Below are 21,469 nucleotides of genomic sequence, written 5' to 3'. Positions count from 1 at the left end.
AGGAAGGCGGCCTCGGGATGGCTGGTACCACTGTCATCGGGTTCGCCGAACTGCCACCGCGAGAGACTACAGTGTGGTGGTCGTGGTGGTGAGGGTCGTCGTTCGTATCGTCAGTGGGAGTGTGACGGTTTGAGCGAGGAACGAGCCCAGACGTAGTGCGAGTTGGGGCAGGGGTGGCCGGAGGGCGGTCAGGCATGGTGAGTGGGGCTGAGAGAAGGGGGTGGCGAGGAAGGGTAGCAGGTGTGTGGTCAGGCTGTTAAGTGAGAGTCTCTAGAGGTGCGTGACGAAGAGGGAGGAAGAGGAAGGGGGTGATTGTGGTACTATGCAGGCCTCCAATGTAGGTGAGAGGAAGTGGAAAGATGAGAGAGATGCAGAAGGAAGATGCAAATGTGGTCAGATATAGGTCGTGGGCGTTACAGTCAACGACGATCGAGGTGCCACTGCTGTAGGCGCGCCCAGTCAATTAGGCGCATTAAATAAACCTTCCCCTATGCGTGCGCCTTGTGTCTCGTTTCATCCTATCAACCAAGGAAGTCACCGCCGCGGCCGCCTTCCTACTTTTTCGAGACTGACCTTGACTTGCATCATCATCAGCAGCAATCAGTAACAACAACATTACACTCGGACGATCCAACGCAGTGCACACGAGCACACACGCGATGCCCTCCGTCAGAACAGCTTCTTGCCCTCGCCTCTTGTAAGCTTCTCCCCGCCTCGCCAAGGACACAGCTGACACCGCCAGCATCTGATACTCTCCTCCACCTTCCTCGCTCAGCCGGCCGGCTGGCGGGCCACGGCAACGATGAAGAGTGTCGCCGCTGCACGACGCACTGCCACGGCAGTGCTGGGGCGGCGTGCACTCCTGCCGCCAGGGCCGAGCTGCTCGCGCTGGTTATCGTGCTCGTGCTGCCGGCCATCGCAGGCCTCTGATCGCAATTGTGCGCCGGCACCGACCGCACCAAGTCGGCGGCACGCGATCCCGCCCCTGCCAACACTGCAGCACATGCGCATGTCGACGCCCCACCTGCCGCTCCCCCCGCCGCTACCATACTCGCCCGACTCGCAGCCGTTCCTCCGCCACCTCCAGATCTTGAGCCTGGCCCTGCTGTCCTCGGACGCCGACGAGTCATGGGGCATCTACCAGGCGCTACACCCCGACTTGCGATCGGCTGTCCCGGACGACGTGTTCGTCTCGCTCTTCGGCACTCAGCTCAAGGGATCAGGAAACAGGCTTCCACAACTGGTCGAGCTGGTCAGCCTTGCGAACTCGTGTGGTATGGACCCGGTCAAGTTCGGCACCGGCACTCTCGAATCGGCACTCGTGTACATGCTAAAATATCTGCAAGCTGGGTCACCGTTGCCAGAGGCCGTGTCTCTTCCAGATGCCCTGACCACCATCGACTGGCTATGGGACGGCTTAATACGAGTAGTGGGCGACCACCGGGTCGGCGACTTGCCGATCGACCTTCGGAGACGGATAGTACGGCTCGGGATCTACCGATACGAGCAAGACCTGTCAACCATGGCGCCTGTTCGCCGCTTGCTTGAATACGTGGTCGACAATGGCGGGAGCGACGGAATGCGGAGGACGGCTGAGCGCACCATCCTGGCATACACTGGCCGCGACCCCGAAGAGCACAAGGCTGCCCTCCGTCTGTCGGCTTGGTGCCTGGCTCGGGATATCAAACTCTCTCCATCGTGCATCAGGACGGTCCTCGACAGGCTGCTCGCTTCGTATGCCAGGGTAGACGAGGACGCGCTGGCCAGGACCTCTGCAGCTGTCGAGGAGCTCGTAGCCGAGCTCCGCCGAGGCCGTGCGGACGATCCCGCACTCGTTCTCAGCGAGGCGCTCGAGGTCATTCTCAGGAAGCAACGCTCGCCGCTAAAGAAGGCCACGGACACTGCAGAGGAGCCAGGCGTGACCATGCCCAAGCTTCACCGCGCTGGGCAGCGCATCCTTGCCCAGCCCCATGTTGGTCAGGAAGAGCTCGAGGCCGCGGTTCAACTGTGCATCCGCTCCTTACCACTCCAACACGCCGAAAACGAAGCGCTCCTCCGCATTACTGTCGGGCGGCTTGCCGAACCTCCTCTCAACCCTGCATTGATCTTACAATTTACAACGGCGATTGTCGACTCATCCCTCATGAACAACATCCCAGGACCTCTCCTCCACCGCATTTTCAACCTCATTACCAGCATTGTCCACAAAGACCAACGGGCCTACGGCCTGGCACAGAAGATCTACCCCTCTGCTCGAGCTACCTCCCCTCCTTACCGATGGACTCGCGCGACGACGCCGCTGTGGCGAGGGCTGCTTGAAGCCGCTATGCGCAAACAGCACCTGGCGCTTGCTTCGCGGCTCTACACCGACTTTGTGGCCGACGGGCAACCCGTCTTCCGCCAGTCCGCCCTCGATTTCATTCGTGCTGCCGCCGGGGCCCCAAGCAAGTCGCGCTGGATCTTGCTGGACCGTCACATCAAGGACTATCTCTGGTATCATCCCACGATGACGAATGATCTCGTGGTGGCTATCGCCGAGGGGTTGGGTAGCACGGGGGCACAGGATGCCGACATTGCCGTGCAGCTCTGTCGAAGGATCCAGAAGAAGCTCCCAGCCGCCGCCATCACAGCGCTTGTGGGTCCACTAGCGAGCGGGCTGCCAAAACTCCGTGCTGTTGCCCTTGGGCTACTGGCAGAGGTTCATCCTGGGCCCGAGTACACCGACGCGTACAACGATGCCCTCAGCGCCTTTGCTACCAACGTCAAACACGTTGGGCTGGATCCCATCCTGCGAGTCTATCACGACATGATCGACAAGGGCCATAATCCCACTGCCGCCACTGCTTCGCCCCTTATTCGGGCCTTGCTGGATACCGACAGGCTACCTCAGGCCCTTCGGGTGTTCGAGGCTGCTGTCAAGAACAAGTATGCCGTGCGGTCAGTGGATGTCGGCCGGCTCATGGTCCACCTTGCACTTCAAGGTCGGGCGGCGGAGGCACAAGACGTCGAGCGCAGCTGGCGGGCTCTCTTTCCCGAGGGACCAGTGTACAGTCACGGCGTGTACGGCGCTAGCTTGGTCGTCGACATCATCTCCGGCCGCCAGCCGGACCTCTCGCTCTTCGCCTCGGATGCCGAAGGGCGCCAGCTGCTCGAGCAAGGGATCGCTTACCGGCCGAACAAGCCTTTCTTCCGCTTTCTGGAGAGGCTGCAGCGGGAGTATGGTGGTACTGGCAATGCGACAACGGAGGCGGTTGCCGAGGCCGAGGGTCGGGAGAACCTGGCCGAGGCGTCGACGGCGTCGCTCGGGCCACTGCCAAGCAGCAGCAAGGCGCGCGTTTTACCCATGACGAGTTCGTGGTCTACCGAGATGGGCGGGGAGGGAGGCTGGCGTCTGGACCGACGGGGCGAGAGCGAGGAGGAGGAGGAGGAGGAGGAGGAGGAGGCTATCCATCATCACCATCATACTAGCATTGTTGGCAGTTAGGCCAAGTCAAAGAGTTGCATGCATGCCCAGAAGTCAAAGTCAAAAGTGCCAGTGGTCTGGTCGCCGCCGTGTCTCACTCATGTGGTCGCGACTGTTGCCGCCGCTGCCGTTCGGCTTGCCAGACTGACGCGTTACGGCATGTATCAGGGTAAAATAGAATGTGCCTTGACCAGCGTTTGATTTGAAAGCCAAGGGGAGGGGAGAGGGGAGAGGGCAAGGGGGCAGGGGGGAGGGATGCCTCAGGAGCTGAGCTTCATCGTCATGGGATCCTGGACGAGCCTGATCCCGCAGTGACCTGTGGGTAGCAAAGAAAGTACTTAGATGCAGAGAGCACGCGCTGGCATCCCGTACCTCATAACTCGGCACGCACTTTGAGTGGAACACGGCGGCGGCGGGTCATCGCTCGCTCGCTCGCTCGCTCGTCTCGCACTGGGCACGTTTCTTCTTCTCCACGGCGGTGTGCGTGCGTGCGTGCGTGCGTGCGTGCGTGAAGGTGTGCGGGCAGCAACCAGCTAGCTAGTGTGCGCTGCGCAGCGGGTCCGTCCGTGCCTCTGCGTGCGTCTGCATCCTCTGCTGCTGCTGCTGCTGATGCATCAGCAAGCAGGTGCTGCTGCAGGCAGCACTGCACGGGATTTGGAGGACGCGCTCCGTCCTGACAGACTCTGCATCTCCTGGCTGTTGCTGCGCAGTGCAGTGCGCGCCGTGGTCGTCGTCGTCGTCGTCTCGTCGCGTGGAGGTAGGTAGGTAGCTACGAGACATCTCTCTGCCTCGCCCTTCGCCTCTGCTGCCCTGAGATTGTCGTTGAAATGTAAAGGAAAAATCAGGTCTTGGCTGCGCTGCGTCCCCGAGCCACTGCCGCCGCCGCCCGTCGGCCGCCCGACGACGAGACGATGAGCAGAGCAAGCAGACAAGGGAGACAAGGGACTGGGACGCCAGAGTGAACACGTCGAAAGCCACTGCGGCGGCGGCGGCGAGGCAAGAGGGCAATCTCAATTCCTGAGGGGTGCAAGCTGACTACACTTCCACCACCGCTGTTGCTGTCATTGTGTGTCGCTGAATCTTGCAAAGGCAATAGTCGTTGTGCCCGCCCCGTTCATTGTCTTGGTCTCTGTTCTACAACACCTATACCCCCCCCCTCTCTCACGACACTCTTCACACTCGTTTAACCCGCACTGCATTGCGCGTATCTGCAACATCTGCAGCAAGTGGCCGCACACACACGCACGGCACGCACGACCACAAAGGTGACCTCGGCACGGCCACCACGACGCGTCCCGAATCGCGAGCGACCGCCAACACTGCCCACTGCAGTATCTCGTCGTGCCCCGCACTGCTCTGCACGCAGATACCGGCGCCCGCCTAGACACACGCTGCGCGCAGACCTTGTGCGCCGTGCTTGCTGAGCACTGCTGCTTGCTAGGTAGCTTGTCGGTACCGACGACGTCTTAGGCTCGGCCAAGGCAGCACTGCCTCGGCCCGCACGTCGCACTGCTCTCAAGCTCGTCGTGTTCTCGTGTTCCCCGCAAGATCGCAGTCAGCACGGCCCCCAAGACCACGGCTTTGTTAGCCCACTATCGCCCATTCCACGTCTCGACCGCTCCTCCTACTTCTGATTCACTCGCCATTGGCGAGTGGTGCATCCCCACACCATGGCCGCTCAGCAGCCCCACGACATGCACGACCCGTACGCCTACAACCAGCACCAGCAGCAACAGGCCGCCGGGCCCAGCACACACCCGCTCGATGGCAACCATAACAACGGCTATGGCTATAATGCGTACGCCGACCAGCAGCACCAACAGCAGCAGCAGCAGGCGCCGTACCATACCCAGGGGTACGCGCGCGAGTACGATGACGAGGAGCCAGAGCCGTTCGATATCAATGCCATCGACCCAGCACTGCGGCTGAGGACGACCAAGACGGCCCACTCCGTTATCGCAGAGTCTATTCGATCAGAGGATCTGTTGAACCGCAAACGATCGCGCTTCTTCAGCCGGCGGCGAAAGGGCGACAAGGAGAAGGACAAGGGCTCGCTCTTTGGCTCCAAGAGGAAGGGCACAATCAGCGGCGCGAACGCGCCAGATACGTCGCCTTCGATCGGCGATGGCGGGCCTCTACTCCCCCCTGCGCCCGGCAGCGAGTTCGGCGCGCCAGAGTCGAGTCGCGCGTCCCAGTCGTCGACGGCGGCGCCGGCGCCGACAATCGCGTCCGAGACACCCCCCGACCATGGCCTGAGCAAGAAGAAGAAGAAGCCCATGCCTCGGCGGAGCATCTACGTCAACATGGCCCTACCGATGGACCAGATTGACCACAAGGGAGAGCCCATTGTCCGCTACGCGCGCAACAAGGTGCGCACCTCAAAGTACACGCTCCTCACGTTCCTCCCGAGAAATCTGTTCGAGCAGTTCCATCGCGTCGCCAACATCTACTTCCTGGCCCTGGTCATTCTCCAGCTGTTTCCAATGTTCGGCGCGGCTGCGCCGCAGGTCGCCATGCTGCCTTTGCTGGCTATTATTGGAATGACTGCCATCAAGGACGCGGCCGAGGACTGGCGACGAGCGCGTCTTGATGAGGAGGTCAACACGTCGGCCGCTACCAAGCTGGGCAACTGGAAGAACGTCAACCAGCCCACAGATCCGCGCAGCTGGTTCGCGAGAGTGTTCAACATTGGACCAAGTGAGTGATTTTCTGCTTGGGGTCCGGTACATGAGCTGACTCAGCGCAGATCCGAACAAGCCGTCCAAAGGAGTCCGCAAGCTGCGCGAGGCCGAGGCAAAGGCTGGCAAGCAGATCGTGATGGAGCACCAGAACAAGGAGGGCGTCGAGGAGGTCACCGACGCACCGCATCTCCAGGTCCCCGGGCAGTCATACCCGTTAAAGGAGATTCCCTCGGTGGGTGTAAGCGGCTGTGCCAGTCGTGCTGACAGTGCAGAACGATTCGTCGCTCCCGATCAACCTGCCGTACCGCCCCCGATCGCAGTCCTTTGCTTCCTCAGCGCCCAGCATGGTATCGCACAAGAGCGCCGGTGTTATCGACTACGCGCGCTCGACGCCCGGTTCAGCCCAGTGGGAGCGCACGTTGTGGAAGAAGCTCGAGGTCGGCGACCTTGTCCTGCTTCGCGGCGACGAGCAGATTCCGGCAGATTGCATCGTCCTGGCTTCTTCTGACGCTGACGGTCTTGCGTTCGTCGAGACCAAGAACCTCGATGGCGAGACCAACCTCAAGGTACGCAAGTCGGTCAAGGCGACCTCGGGTATCAAGTCGGAGGAGGACCTCGAGCACGCCTACTTCTACCTCGACTCGGAGCCCCCAAATGCCAACCTGTACTCGTACAACGGTGTCCTCCACTACACGCCGGCCAACAACGGCCGCCAGGGGAAGGAGCAGATTGAGGCTGTTACCATCAACGAGATCCTGCTTCGTGGCTGCACGGTCCGTAACACCAAGTGGGTTATCGGTCTCGTCGTCTACACCGGCAAGGACACCAAGATCATGCTCAACGGAGGCGACACCCCATCCAAGCGCTCAAAGATCGAAAAGGAGACAAACTTCAACGTCATCATGAACTTCATCATCCTCATGATCCTCTGCTTGACGTCGGCTCTCCTTCACGGCTACTACCGTTCTCTGAGCAACACAAGCGCGCAATGGTACGAGATCGACGCCGAGGCTTCCAACAACATCTATGTCGACTCGGTCATCATCTTCGTGTCGTCCCTTATCGTCTTCCAAAACATTGTCCCCATTTCGCTGTACATTACGATCGAGCTGGTCAAGACGATCCAGGCGTACTTCATCTACCAGGACATTGAGATGTACTACGCCCCTCGTGAGTATGTGTAGCGGAGCGGGCGCTGACAATTCCCAGTTGACACGCCCTGTGTGCCCAAGACCTGGAACATTTCAGACGACCTTGGCCAGATCGAGTACATCTTCTCCGACAAGACTGGTACCCTGACCCAGAACATTATGGAGTTCAAGAAGTGTTCAGTTCAGGGCGTTCCTTTCGGCGAGGGCGTCACCGAAGCCATGATTGGCGCTGCCAAGCGTGAAGGCCGCGAGATTATCTCTCTGGAGGAACAGGAAGAGGAGCTCGCCGAGTTCAAGGAGAGCATGGTTTCGACCCTCAAGCGTGCAGTCAAGAACCGGTACATGCGCGAAGACAAGCTCACCCTCATCGCCCCGGACCTCGCCAAGAGAATTGCCGACACCAACGACCCTCTTCGCCCTCACATTGTCGCCTTCTTCCGCGCACTCGCCCTTTGTCACACGGTTCTCTCCGACAAGCCCGAGCCGGAGAAGAAGCCTTTCGTCCTTGACTACAAGGCAGAAAGCCCCGACGAGGAAGCGCTTGTTGCTTGTGCCCGAGACGTCGGGTTCCCCTTCGTTACGCGCAACACGCACAAGGTTGACATCGAGGTCCTCGGCCAGCCTGAACGATGGGTCCCGCTCCGCGTGCTCGAGTTCAACTCGACCCGTAAGCGTATGAGTGTTGTGGTTCGCAGCCCTGAGGGTAAGATCATCCTCTACTGCAAGGGCGCCGACAGTGTTATCTACGAGCGTCTCGCCAAGGACCAGGACGAGGAGATCAAGAACGCCACGCTCAAGGACCTTGAGAACTTTGCCAACGGCGGTCTCCGTACCTTGCTCATTGCCTACCGCGAGATGAGCGAGCAGGAGTTTGAGGAATGGTCCAAGGAATACGATGCCGCCAGCTCGGCCGTCACGGACCGCGAGAACAAGATCGACGACGCTGCCGCCCTCATCGAGCACGACCTCTACATTCTCGGTGCCACGGCTTTGGAGGACAAGCTTCAGGAGGGTGTGCCCGACGCCATTGCCCAGCTCCACAAGGCTGGGATCAAGCTCTGGATTCTGACTGGCGACAAGCCCCAGACCGCCATTGAGATTGGCTACTCGTGCAATCTCCTGACCAACGACATGGACGTCATGATCATCTCGGCAGATAACGCAGAGGCCACGCGCGCACAGATCGAGGCCGGACTAAACAAGATTGCCTCGGTTGTCGGTCCACCGCCAACGCCCAAGTCGAGCAAGATTGTCACGCAGACTATGGATCCTAGCGCGACGTTTGCGGTTGTCATCGACGGCAACACGCTGCGCTACGCGCTCCAGCCCGACATCAAGGGTCTCTTCCTGGAACTGGGCACTCAGTGCTCTGCCGTCGTCTGTTGCCGTGTCTCTCCCGCCCAAAAGGCCCAGATGGTCAAGCTCGTCAAGGACGGCTGCAACGCCATGACGCTGAGTATTGGCGATGGTGCCAACGACGTCGCCATGATCCAGGAGGCCAACATTGGTGTCGGCCTGTTTGGTCTCGAAGGCTCCCAGGCCGCCATGTCAGCCGACTACGCCTTTGGCCAGTTCCGCTTCCTTACCCGCTTGCTCCTGGTTCACGGCCGCTGGTCCTACATCCGCATTGCAGACATGCACGCAAAGTAAGTTGGCGACCCCCGGTGACTTCAACTGACCCCCAGCTTCTTCTACAAGAACGTGATCTGGACTGTCGCCATGTTCTGGTTCCTTATCTTCTCGAGCTTTGAAGCAACATACCTGTTCCAGTACACCTTTGTGCTGCTCTACAACCTCATCTTCACCTCGCTCGCTGTCGGTATTCTCGGCGCCTTTGACCAGGACACAAACGCAGCGGCGTCGATGGCATTCCCCCAGCTGTACAAGCGCGGCATCAAGGGCCTCGACTACACTCGCACCCGCTTCTGGATGTACATGCTCGACGGCCTGTACCAGTCGGCTGTCATCTACTTTATCCCGATGCTCGTGTACTGGGATGGCACGACGTGGTCGTCGACTGGCCGCGACACCAACGACCTCTACGACATGTCCTCGGCCGTGGCAGCCGCCGGTGTGACCGCCGCCAACTTGTACGTTGGCATCAATTTACGCTACTGGACGATCATCCCCGCTATTGTCATTCCCTTGTCGATTGCGTGCGTGTACATCTGGATCGCAATCTGGTCGGCCTGGGGCGCGCTCGACTACTACGGCGTCGCGTCCGTCATCTTCCCAACGTTCAACTACTGGGCAGCTGTTATATTTGCCGTCATGCTGGCCGTCGCGCCGCGGTGGTTGATCAAGTCGTTCCGCCAGTCGTACATGCCTCTCGACCGCGACATTATCCGCGAGGCCTGGGTCGCAGGTGACCTCAAGGACCAGCTCGGTATTCGCCACCGCAAGAAGCGCAGGCGCCGCCACCCTGGCGACGCCGAGATGGCCGCCCAATACTCGCCTCACTACGCGAAGAGCAGGCAGCAGTTCCAGCCTCCTGTTGTCCCGTCCACCCCTGTGCCGTTCAGCCCCGAGCAACCGCTGCTTTCCCAGCGCGGCTACGCTAGCCCTGCGCGGACAGAGTCCCCAACGGGCTCGGCGCAGCGCTTCCCTCCGCCTCCGCTTGTTATCCACGAGGCGCCGACACAAGACTTCCCTGTGCCGGCACCGCACGGCCAGCAGGCACGACCATACTCCCAATACTCTTACACGAGCCCCTCAGTCTTAGACGGACTGAGGTCACCGACGTACGGGCCTGGGTCGGGCGAGGGCTCGCCGACCAACAGCCCGCCGTACGGCAGCCCGACGTCGTCGACCCCTTACGGCTCCATCGCCGCGGGTGTGCCGCCGCCTCGGCCTGCACGCCAGCCGCAGCAGCCCTCGCCGCTGATGGAGACGATGGTGGCTGGGCGCGGTGCGCCCAACCACTCGGAAGCGTTCACCCTGGGCCCGGTACCGCGCGAGAGACCAGTGCCGCAGCGTTCGCCCATCCTACAGGGCGTGAACGCGCCAGACACATATACCCAGGACCGCCCAGACCAGTACCCGCCAAACTATCCCCCCAACACGCAGCTATACCCCGGCGTGACCGCCGCGCGGCCCACGTCGCGGCATCAGGACTTTAGCGCTGATACGGACTGGGACGCTGATGCCCAACGACCAAAGTCGACTGTAGACCCGTACACAGGATACGCGGTGTAGAATGATGTCTTGATTCGGATGCATACAATGATATGGCGTGCTAGCCTGCGCCGAGCGCCGAGGCGCAGACGAGGCGTGAGGTGCGGTGGGCGCCGGGGGGATGTGATTGATTCGAGTTACGAATGAAGGTCGAGAGAAGCCGGTCGCGCGTGATGGCGATGTGCTGCCGCGTTCACTTCTTGCGCTGCTGCTGCGTCTGCTGGTCCTCGGCCCAGACAATCTTGTTGTCGTCGCTTGCTTCCTGTGTGTGGGGTGTGCGGGCCAATGACAATGGAGATAGAGGTAAGGAAGGAAGGCGGGTCAGCTCGGCGTCGGCGTCGTCGCCATCTCTCCGCCCAGCGGCAGCACCCAGCCAGCCAAGACCGCGGCTGCACGACACGACAAAACCCACCTGCAGCTGCTCCTTCACTTTAGAGGGGTTCTCCCGCGCCGCGCGAATAGCGTCGACCTTGCGCTGGAGGTCGGGCGACAGGCGGGCGTAGAGCTCTTCTTCCGTCGGCGTGGTGGCTGCGGCGGTGTGAGCGGGCGTGAGCTAGCGAGCGAGGCCACGTCAGGCCGGCGACCCCGGCTCGAGTCGAGCCCGAGCCCGATCCAAGCCCGAGGGCATGCACTCACCCGTCATCAGCGCGTAGCCGCCGCCGAGGACTGATGTCAGCTTGCTCTAGATACACGACGCACTCAGCGCCGACATGGCGAGGAACCTGCTCGTCAGCGGCGGCCCAGGAAGCACAAGTACACGCAGACTCACTTGCCCCACATGATCTGTCCCGACATGGTTGTTGATTCTCTCGGTGTCGGGTGCGGCGTGCACAAAGTCGGAAGTAAGTCAATGTCGTTGTCCCTCCGGACTGTCGCCGCTCCGAACTGCCCTTGACTGTGCCGATCAATTTGTTTACCCCACGTGGAGCCGGTGCGCGTCGTCACTTTCACCTGTCACTTCCCGCGATTGTGCCTCGGTTGGACTGGACGACGGGCAAACTTTGACCTGGCTTTGGCTTTGTCTCTTGTTGTCTCTGTCTCTCTATCTCGCTCGATACCTCCCGGCACGCACGCACGCAGAAGACAACAGAAAGCGGCCACGCAGCAGCAGCAGCACCACACGACGCCCACACCATGTCGCTCAAGGCTGCCCGCCCGTTCCGCATCCTCGCGCTGCCGCTGGTGCGCCTCCCGCACGGCGCGCTGCGGGTGTCGGCGCCAGCGAGCGCTGCGAGTGCCGCCACGAGCGGTAACTCGTCGGCGAGCGCTAGTGCTGGCGCCGGCGCCAGCGCCAGCTCATCGGCTTCGGCGTCGGCATCAAGCACCGAGGCCAGCACCGCCGCCTCCGCCTCCGCCGCCGCCGTCGCGGCCCGCGAAACCCCCCTAATCCTCTACCACGTGCAACAGCCGGCCCCGCCAGCGTCGGACGGCCCGCCGCCACTGTACCAGCGCGCGCTGGACCGCGCGTCCAACGAGTGGCTCAAGCTCGGCAAGAAGAAGGAGGGCAGCTGGATGCGCTGGTTCTTCGACAAGGGCGAGGGCCTCATGGACCGCATCGAGTACGAGGAGTGGAGCCTCAAGGCCATCCACGAGGGGCAGGGGATCAAGATTGACAAGGCGAGCGGCAAGCCCGTGGGCGATGGCAAGGTGGGTCGGCCGCGAGGCGGGAGGTGATGAGGAGAGCTGCTAACGCTCGGCTTAGGTGACCCTCCTTCGACCTGGCGGACCGGCAGCGACGGCGCTGGGCCTGCCGCCGCTCCTGCCCAAACTGCACCGCACGCTGCTCCACCGCATCCCGTACCACAAGAAGATGATGCGGCGGTTCATCTTTGCGTAGGTGGTGCCCGGAGGGCTCTACTGACCCGCAGCACCCCGCTCACCTGGCCGTTCGCCATCATCCCCATCATCCCCAACTTCCCGCTCTTCTACGTCCTCTGGCGCGCATGGAGCCACTACAAGGCGTGGCGCGGCGCGACGTACGTCGAGGCGCTGCTCAAGGGCGGCGTGATCACCGAGGAGGACAGCGAGGTGCTCGGCAAGATCTACACTGCCGCGGCGGAGGCGAAGGGTGCCGAGCCAAAGGGTGCCGGTGAGGCGGCCGACACGGTCCCCTACCCCGGCCTCATGGTCACCAAGGCGCAGATCCCCGCTCTCGTCGCCGAGTTTGAGCTGAGCGAGTCCGAGGTCGTCGATGTCGCCCGCGCTATTGAGCAGGCCGACCACCGCGCCAAGGACGCCGAGAAGAAGCTCAACGACGAGGCCAAGGAGAAGAAGTGAGCTGTGGCAGGCAAGCAAAGGACAAGAAGCGAGCCTGCCGGTGGGTGGCACGCAGCTGCCACTCTATAGACCGTACCAAAGCTAGACGAAACGGCCAAGCCCAGCCCCAGCCCAGCTCAAAACCACTATTCCAATTACATGCATCGGCACTATGCCTAGTACACTGCGAGCTGCTGCATCTAGTAGGGCTTGAAGCGGCGCGACTTCTTGAGCTCCTCGACCTTCTTCTGGTCGTCTGCAAAGCGCGCACGCATGGCCGCGAGTTCTGGGGTCGTCAGCTGTGCTCACACATACACACCCACCCTGGCGCTTGCGGTCGACCGCTTGGAACTTGTAGAAATCCGTGAGCTCGCCCGCGCCCTTGCCCTTGGGCTTGTTGGCTGCCGTCTTTGCGAACCCGCGCGCCGCGACGCCGACGCCCGCGCCGCCGGGGTCGCCGCCGCGGCCGGCAGTGCGCCCGTACCGCCCGCCGCGCACCACGACGGTGAAGCCCTCCTCGTCGACGAGCGCGCCGGCGCCGTGCTTGCGCGCGCGCGAGGACAGGAGGAGCGAGTGCAGGTGGTCGTACCGCGCCATTGCCGAGTCAGCGTGCTCGCGCACGGCCACGAGCGAGGGGCGGAGCGCGTCGTACTGCGCCTCGAAGAACGCCAGCCCGGTCGGCTCGGCGCTCTTATCGCCCGCTGGCAACGCGCCGCCAGCGTACGCCAGCACGCGGGACACGGACACGGCGTCGAGGAACACGACGTGCGCCACGCGCGAACCCGACACGCCGAAGCTCGTCCCCCTCGGACTGAGGTCCGGGAGGGGCACGACGGTCGGCACACTCGCGGGCAGCTCGGCGACCTTGCGCCGTGTCCGCCGCGAGCGGGGCGCCTTCTCGCCCGTGCCGAGGAACTCGCCGTTCTTGCCTACGGTTGTCCAGCCGTCGTCGTCGGCCTTCTCTCCCTCCTCATCGTCGTCGTCCTCGTCCTCCTCGTCGTCGGAGTCCGGCAGCCCGCGCACGGCGGCCTCGAGCGCGTCACCGACAACCTCGGGGAGGACGACGTCCTCGACCACGCCCCACTTGCCGAACAGCGTGCGGACGGCCTGCGTGCCAAGGTCGACGGGGACGTTGGCGACGAACAGGGTCCGCTCGGCGCGCTCGCGCTCCGCGTCGCTGGCGGACGCCTTGGGCGTGTGCGCCCGCACGAAGAGGTAGTGCTCTGGCGACTTGGAGCTCGATGCGATCGGTACCGGCGACGAGACGGAGAGCGGGAGCGCGACGAAGCCATTGTACGTCGTCTGCCTGGCCTTGGATTTTGGCGAGGCGGTTACAGCCGCGGCCGCTGAGCCTGTTGATGCGCGCGACTTCTTGGCCATGGTCGTGGGCGTTGTTGTTGTTGTTGCTCTTGGCCAAGGTTGTCGCGATGAACTTTTGAGAGCGGGGTGGAGGTGGTTTAAACATTTGAGTGGCACTGCACGTGGGAGAGGAAATCTCACCGTGGGAAAGTTATGAATGTTACGTCATGGGGAGAGGTCCGTTGTCGTTAGTGACGGGGGACGGGTTCTGGGGAGTCGATGCATCGCTCGGCAAGTAGCGAGCAGCGAGTAGCGAAGCACAGAGGCATGGTCAAGTTGAGGCAGAGGCGAGGCGCGAGGAGGCGCTGTGACTCATGCAGCTTGAAGATGAACTGGAACGGGCATAGCGCGCTCCTTCTGCCACAGCCATCAACCCACCGCCGCCACGGAAGACAGACGAAACCCGCATGATGCATTGCCATATTCTCAACCAAGCCACATCCTACACGACAACATCACCCGTACATCTTCGCCAGGGTGTCAGTCATTCGCCTCGTCGTCTTGGCCTGCACTCACCCTTTGGTAGTCATCGTAGGTGGCCGCACACTCGCCGCCGGGCCACTCGCCTTCGAGCGCGCGCCCCTCGTGGGCAAGCTCGCCCAGCCACTCGTCCATGGTGAGATGCGTGAGCTTCCCCCTCAGCTGTGCCAAATCTGACCCGGGGAGCATGGACCCCAGGATCTTGATGGCGAGATACTTGTTGAACCGCCGGACCGCCCCGTCACCGAGGTCGGCCCAACGCCGCCCCTCTTCCGGCCCCTCCGGCGTATTGCCGAACACACCGTCCCATTCGTCGTCTACCACTTGGTCGGGGTGCAAGCTGTCCGCCCCCACAATGGTGACCTTGCCAGCGGCGATCATGTAACGGAGCAGAGAGTACGAGATGAATGTCAGGCCTTCCAGTTCTTCGACTTGGCGCTCTGGCCCGCGGTCATGGCTGGGGCGGAGGACGACTACGAGCTCGCGTACGTCGACCTTTTTGTGTTCAATGCCCAGGTCGTGCAAGATGTCTGACTGGTTTCTGTACTCGTGCCATCCGATGTGGAGAACATGCCGGTCTACCTGCCGGGGCAGCGCGAGGCTCGCTTGGAAGAGGTAGTCGTAGTCGAGGTCGCTCTCCAGGTTCTGCTGCGCCGCGTCCCACCAGTCAGATAGGCAGACAAAGTCGACAATGGTGGTCTTGGCGGCGGCGGCGGCGGTGGGCATCGACGTCCCCTCTGCCGATGAAGCACGTGCGAATCGTCGCACCAGGCTGACATTGGTGAACTTGTCGGCTAGAGCAGGCGGGAAGTGGTTACGCCGGACCGCCGCCACCATCTGCGGCCCGATGGCGTACTTGAACTCGGGCACCAGTCTGGAAGACTCGGGCAACACGCGCCCTGGCTCGGTGCTGAGCGGGACGCGTTCGGCAGGCTTGTCGGTGGTCGTGTCCCATCCCAAGTCGAGAGTTTTGACGCGTTGCGGAGCCCACGGAAGGCGCGTCGATCCCCAACGGGATTCCGGCGTGGTGAAGAGCACGGGCTCGAGGACGTCGTCTTCGCCGTCCTTCAGCTGCCAGAGGATCGTGGCGTGCTCGAACAGGAACCCGTCGATCGCGTCGCGAAAGTGCCTCGAGGTGGCCCGGAACGCCGCGAGCGCAGGCACGGAGCAGTGGCCGATGATTTCTGTAACGACCGTGGGGTGCACCGTGTGGTCTAGCATGGCGGCGTGAGATGTGGTATTGCAGTGGAGGGGAGGGCAGGACCATCACGTCGCGTGAATGCTGCTGCTTATACGCGTCGGCGCGTCGAGCGCCTCTTCCCCTGCCCGCACTTCTGTAACAACCACATTGGCGGGATCATGGGCATCAATCATCCCGCTTAAAGGCCGACACGGTAGGCGGGTTGCGGACGCTGTGGTCGGCATCTTGGTTTGGACTGACATTGACGAGTGCAGCATAGTGAACGAGTTGGACAGCACAGCCCTGGCGGGATGCGAGCAGAGGCCGCCGCACGCGTACGACAAGATCCGACCAAGGCGACCTGGCTGACGTCGCCTCGTAGCGGATCAGATAAGAGCGCAGCATTCCGCACATGCCATCATGCCCCAGCCGTCAACACTAACATTCCAACGATGTAGCGTGCCCCCGCCCCCGCCGTGCCCCACTGCGGCATCGTGCACCGATGACGATGGTGATGACGATGACGCTGACCTCTTGGCCTGCGCTTCATCTGACCTGACTTGACTTGACCCGACCCGGTGCGCTGCGCTGCGCTGCGGTGCGATGGAGGGGCGCCGCTGCTGCCCCATCGTGCCGCCCCCCCCGCTCGCCACCCCTCGCGTGCGCTTAAAGCTGGCTGAGACGATGCTCGCTCACCGCACCCACTGACCCCCATCCACTGACAATGTCGCTGTGGATCCTCGTCCTCTTCGCGCATCTCGTCCTAGCCCAGGGGCCGGGCGGCGCGTTCGGTCCCGGGCCAGCCATCATATCCAGCGGCCAGCTCACGCCAGTGGCGAGCCCTACGAATAGCCCTACGACGCCGGCCGGCACGACGACGACGACACCCGTGTCCACTGCTGTACCGTCGGCTTCGGTTGCGCCTGGTACCCCCGTTCCGGGCCAAGGAGTCTACCCACCCCCGCAGTGTACGCCTCCGCATGGCCCCGCTGACTCCAGGGTGGTGTGCCGACGGCGCGCCGTACTGCCCCGGTCCGCTCCTCCAGGATGTGCAGCTCGCGCGCGTCTTCCCAGACAGCAAGACGTTTGTCGACAAGGTAAGTGGTTGTCGCGGCGCTCATCTGACCACAGCCCACGCTCCACGCGCTCAACGACACCCTCGCGGCGTGGAACGCGATCGGTGGCAACGTGACTGTCGGCGCGGTCGAGACGTTCGTGGCGGACAACTTCAAGGGCGAGGGCCTCGAGCTCGAACAGGTCGCGATTCAAGGCTTCAACCCCACGCCTGCAATCCTCAACAACGTGTCTGACCCCATCTATCGCGCCTTCGTGTCCACAGTGCACAGCTACTGGGAGCTGCTTATCCGGCAGACGAACGAGTCGGCGCTGTGCCAGGCGGGCGCGGGCGCGTGCGCCTCGTCCCTCATCCCGCTCAACCACACCATCGTCGTGCCCGGCGGGCGCTATCGCGAGCTGTACTACTGGGACAGCTTCTGGATCATCACTGGCCTCCTCGAGTCCGAGCTGTACGGGTACGCGTGGAACCTGCTCCAGAACTTTATGGACCTGATCGAGGTGTACGGCTTCCTGCCCAACGGCGGGCGCAAGTACTACCTCAACCGGTCCCAGCCGCCCGTGTTCACGCAGATGGTCGACGCGTACGTCAAGGTGACGGGCAATGTGACTGTGCTGCAGAGGGCGCTGCCGCTCCTCGAGGTGGGTGTGAGAGACTGGGGGGCGAGCTGACGCCAGCGCGAGCTCAAGTGGTTCAGGACGAACCGCACGATCGAGGTCACCTCGCCTTGGACCAACAAGACGCACCGCGTTGCGCACTACAACGTGAACAACTCGGCGCCCAGGCCAGAGGGCTACGTTGAAGACTGGACGACGGCGTTTGGCGCTTCCCCGCCGCTCAACGAGTCGCAGCGTAGCGAGCTCTACGCCGAGCTGGCTACCGGCGCCGAGTCGGGCTGGGACTACTCGTCCCGATGGTGCAAGCAGCCACTGTTAAACGTCAGCGACAATAACCAGGCCCTGAGGACGCTCAATATCCGCGCCATCGTGCCCGTCGACCTTAATGCGCTGTTGGCTGGCAACCACCAGCTTGTAGGTTCACTGCAGGGAAGTAGCTGACACGCACCTTAGCTTGCGAATCTGTATACAGTCTACGGGGCCACTCTGGAGTCCAAGCCAGGCAATGCGACCAACCAGACCCTCGCCAAGCGCCAAGCCAACGACACGGCCAGCGTCAACCCTACCAATACCACCAACCCGTACGGCGCGAGGATCGAGCACCACCTCCACATGGCGGCGAGCTACAAGGCTGCAGTGCTCGACCTGCACTGGGACCCAACCAAGGCCTTCTTCTACGACTTCAACACGACGTCCGACGCCCGCTCGCCCGTGTACTCGATGGCGGGGTGGTGGCCGCTGTGGCAGAACATCACTCCGCCGGAAGTCACCCGCGGCAACGAGACCGCCGCGCTCGGCATCGTCAGCGGGACACGTTACCTTCTGGGGCAGTACGCCGGGGTACCCAGCGTTGCGACGCTGCTGTACACCGGGCTCAACTGGGACTTTCCCAACGCGTGGCCTCCGCACCTGTACACGACGATCAAGGCGTTCGAGACGCTCAGCCGGGTGCTCCCGAACGCGAGTGTCCTGGCCAACCTCACGATCCCGTACAGCGGCGTCACGTCTGGCCAGCTCGGCGTCAACGAGTCAGAGATCCAGCCCCAGCCCGCCACCGTCGTCGGCAACTCGTCCCTCTCGGTCCAAGCTTCGCGCAACGCATCGTGGCCGCGCGCCCTGGCAATCGAGTATGCGAACCGATACCTTGCGGCAGCCTTCTGCTCATGGTACTCGACGGGAGGGAGTCTCCCGGGCGTGCTGGCCCAGCTGCCCCTCGCGGACCTGAACGCGACGGGAACCTACACGGCCGGGACGACCGGCAAGATGTTTGAAAAGTTCAACGTCACCGACCCGGACGCCGCAGGCGGTGGTGGAGAGTACACTGTCGTGACGGGATTCGGGTGGACGAACGGCGTGGTCCTGTGGGCTGCGGCAGCGTACGGGCGGTACATTGGCCCTCCGTCGTGTCCCCTCATTCCTATTCTCGGCGCTACCAATTCGACCAATTCGACCGGCACCCCGGGCAACAGCACCAGCACCAACAGCACTGCCACATTCCCGCAGCACAAGTTTTACGGTTTCCGTGTTCCGCGTGCTCTGCGCTCGTGATGAAACGCCAAGTGCGGGACCGAGCGGGCCGAGGAGAGGAGGCGATGGCGATGGACATGGCGACAGGATGTTCGTGGCACAGTCTGGATTCCGCCACAATAGTCAATGCATAATCACGTGATTCTCGGTTGCGCGGTCCGCGGCGAGCCGATGCTGCAGATGTACGTCTTGGTGCTGTTTGTTTGTCGAACAGTCTGCAGACTAACTCGCCCGTCGTCGTCGTGCCCCTTGCTAACCTGCCGATCGAGGGCAGCGCAGCGCGTAATGAGAACAGACCGCGTGCATCGGTCGGCAGCAGAGTGAGCGGTGCAGCCGGGGCAGGCCCATCCGTGTCGCGACCACGCCCCCGCCTCGCCCTCCCTCGCAGCAAGCGGGCCACACCCTCCGCTCACCTCGCTGCCTCACTGCTCACTGCTCACTGCTGACGACGGATCGCCACCGTGCAGCCCTTCCGTCGCCTTGACCACCACGAGCACGAGTCACGCACTGACCGTCAGGAGCGCAGGCGGCCTGGCGCCGCCCCTCAATGTTTTCTCAGGCTCGACGGTCCGAGCGGTCCTCGCTGCCTGCTTCTTTTGGCGACCGCGGCCAGATTGCAAGAGAAATCAAGCGCGCACGATGCGCACACGGGCCTCTTGGCGACGACGACGGCGGAGGTGTGACGCACACGCACATTCAAAGCCGAGAACTTGCGACTCGTGCGTCTCCCCCCTTGCAGTCGCCCGCCTGCCTGGGTGCACCAACTTCGCGCCTGTCTTTCCAAACACGACAACACGGACCAGAAGCGTGCTATCACTCAACCTGCCGGCAGCCTGCACCCCCCACCCCCCCCTTGCTGTGCCCTTTAAGTCAACACACTTCTCACTCGACTCTCTTCCTTCCTTCCTCTCTCCTCATCTCCACTAACGACCCCATCGACGCCCACCCACGATTCCATAGCGCCGCTCTCGACTCGACTTGAGAGCAACACGAACAGTCTACGAAACACATCACGCACGCACGAACAACGAGATCCTCCCAATCCCATCCCCCCAATCCTCTTGCCCATCATCACCTCGTCACTCCCACAAGGCCTGGCGATGGGCTATCCCCCCTCCCTACTATCACGTTGAACGACAAGTGACGCACCTCTCGGCCCTTGTTGAGGGCCACAGACACGACAACCTCACTCTTTCGCAGTACGTTGAATGAGCCGCGCGGGGCAGGCGGCCACTAACTCACCCCAGAAAATCACTCAACTTGACGGCTCGCACCACTCCTCGGTCCACAAGCCTCAAGCCAAGCACGCCTGTTGACACCACGGACACTCTAGCCCTCCACGACTTGACGACCAGCACAACAACTTCCTTCTAGCGCCGAGGAGGCAAGACCAACTACCTGTCTTCGCCTGACTCGAAGCTGCCGCTTCGCGCTCTAACGACTCCACGCCCCTTGACACGACCTGTTTCCATTAACGACCTTACGACTCTGTATCACGCACTTGTTACGCCATCATCATGAACACCAAGACTTCTGCTTCTGCCCAACTGCTCAAGCCTCCCCCTCCCCCTGCCAGCCCAGCACCCTGTGGCCGCAGAAAGATCAAGGACTCGATCCGCAAGATGCCCTCGTCGCTCTTCGCACCCAGCGGCGCCGGATCGCGGTCCACCCACTCGACAACATCGCGTGCCCCACCTTCGCGTGCGTCGTCTCACTCGCCAACCCCCACGCTTAACAACCCCGTCGTTTCGGCTGCGGCGCCCAAGCAGCCAAAGACGCGCAAGGGGCTCGGTAATCTCTTCAACTGGGGTGCGACCAAGGCCAAGCACCCGGCTGTGGCCACCGCACCACCCCTCCCCCCTCTCAAGCCCCCAGTCGCTTCAGATGCCCGCTCGGCGCGATCCGCCTGGCCTCGCCGCCAACCCTCTGGTAACACGCTGGTGGTACCTGAAAACAAGCAGCGTCCGAGCTGTGGTCCCGATCCATTTGGCCGACCCGGTCAAGGCGCAGCCGTTGTCGCCTTTCCGCCGATCGAGCGCGCGCCCTCGGCAAAGGAAATTGAGGCAGAACGTCACGCACCCTCCGTCAAGGCCGTCAAGGATGACTTTGAGGACTCATGGGTCGAAGACAGGTACGCCACAGGTATTCAGACACAGAGGTGATTCTGACCATGATCGTAGCATGCACTTCTATGTGCCTCCCGAAGTCACGTCGTCAACGTCCCGCGAAGACCGCCGCGTGTCGGCTCCGCTTCTGACCTCCGTCCCGGTCACCAGCCTGCCGGTGCCAGCCCCGAGCGTGGCGCCACGCTCGGCCACCGTCGGTCCCTCGTCCAACATTGGCGGCGTCCCTCAAGCTCCTTCAGTGTTCGGCTCTCGTCCAACGACGCCTTCACAGGCCGAGCCAAAGCCTAGCAAGACTCTGAGGAAGGACAAGGCGCGTTCCACCGTCTGGGGATTCTTCAAGAACAGAAAGCCGAAGCACAAGGGTGGTGCGGGAGCCAACG

The 21,469-nt window shown here is 62.5% G+C and overlaps 7 protein-coding genes across 7 annotated transcripts; 4 read left to right on the top strand and 3 right to left on the bottom strand.

The window, feature by feature from the left end:
- Positions 1-1,003: 1,003 nt before the first annotated feature.
- LOC62_01G001487 (uncharacterized protein) lies at positions 1,004-3,484 on the top strand (the record flags this gene model as incomplete). Its single annotated transcript, XM_062767981.1, has 1 exon — positions 1,004-3,484. The coding sequence occupies one exon, from the start codon at positions 1,004-1,006 to the stop codon at positions 3,482-3,484; it is 2,481 nt and encodes an 826-aa protein (XP_062623965.1).
- Positions 3,485-4,891: 1,407 nt separating this feature from the next.
- DNF2 (Phospholipid-transporting ATPase DNF2) lies at positions 4,892-10,490 on the top strand (the record flags this gene model as incomplete). Its single annotated transcript, XM_062767980.1, has 5 exons — positions 4,892-6,160; positions 6,210-6,376; positions 6,417-7,314; positions 7,354-8,941; positions 8,981-10,490. The coding sequence occupies exons 1-5, from the start codon at positions 5,134-5,136 to the stop codon at positions 10,488-10,490; spliced, it is 5,190 nt and encodes a 1,729-aa protein (XP_062623964.1). The 5' UTR covers positions 4,892-5,133.
- Positions 10,491-10,662: 172 nt separating this feature from the next.
- Positions 10,663-11,264, bottom strand: CBP4 (Assembly factor CBP4; the record flags this gene model as incomplete). Its single annotated transcript, XM_062767979.1, has 5 exons — positions 10,663-10,731; positions 10,882-10,997; positions 11,106-11,135; positions 11,169-11,191; positions 11,239-11,264. The coding sequence occupies 5 exons, from the start codon at positions 11,262-11,264 to the stop codon at positions 10,663-10,665; spliced, it is 264 nt and encodes an 87-aa protein (XP_062623963.1).
- A 339-nt stretch (positions 11,265-11,603) lies between these two features.
- Positions 11,604-12,746, top strand: SPAC23H3.12c (putative protein; the record flags this gene model as incomplete). Its single annotated transcript, XM_062767978.1, has 3 exons — positions 11,604-12,116; positions 12,172-12,302; positions 12,338-12,746. 3 exons carry the CDS (start codon positions 11,604-11,606, stop codon positions 12,744-12,746), a joined length of 1,053 nt encoding a protein of 350 aa, XP_062623962.1.
- A 179-nt stretch (positions 12,747-12,925) lies between these two features.
- RRP7A (Ribosomal RNA-processing protein 7 A) lies at positions 12,926-14,105 on the bottom strand (the record flags this gene model as incomplete). Its single annotated transcript, XM_062767977.1, has 2 exons — positions 12,926-13,011; positions 13,049-14,105. The coding sequence occupies 2 exons, from the start codon at positions 14,103-14,105 to the stop codon at positions 12,926-12,928; spliced, it is 1,143 nt and encodes a 380-aa protein (XP_062623961.1).
- A 434-nt stretch (positions 14,106-14,539) lies between these two features.
- On the bottom strand, positions 14,540-15,785 carry LOC62_01G001482 (uncharacterized protein; the record flags this gene model as incomplete). The annotated part of the gene is made up of 2 exons (XM_062767976.1): positions 14,540-14,551; positions 14,601-15,785. The coding sequence occupies 2 exons, from the start codon at positions 15,783-15,785 to the stop codon at positions 14,540-14,542; spliced, it is 1,197 nt and encodes a 398-aa protein (XP_062623960.1).
- A 683-nt stretch (positions 15,786-16,468) lies between these two features.
- On the top strand, positions 16,469-18,984 carry treh (Trehalase; the record flags this gene model as incomplete). Its single annotated transcript, XM_062767975.1, has 5 exons — positions 16,469-16,712; positions 16,744-16,841; positions 16,876-17,460; positions 17,497-17,850; positions 17,890-18,984. The coding sequence occupies 5 exons, from the start codon at positions 16,469-16,471 to the stop codon at positions 18,982-18,984; spliced, it is 2,376 nt and encodes a 791-aa protein (XP_062623959.1).
- Between the last annotated feature and the right edge of the window lie 2,485 nt (positions 18,985-21,469).

Source organism: Vanrija pseudolonga, chromosome 1 (genome assembly GCF_020906515.1).
Source record: "Vanrija pseudolonga chromosome 1, complete sequence".
In the NCBI taxonomy this organism is placed as follows: domain Eukaryota; kingdom Fungi; phylum Basidiomycota; class Tremellomycetes; order Trichosporonales; family Trichosporonaceae; genus Vanrija; species Vanrija pseudolonga.
The sequence above is the reverse complement of the archived record's forward strand: the minus strand, read 5'-3'. Positions and strand labels throughout refer to the sequence as shown.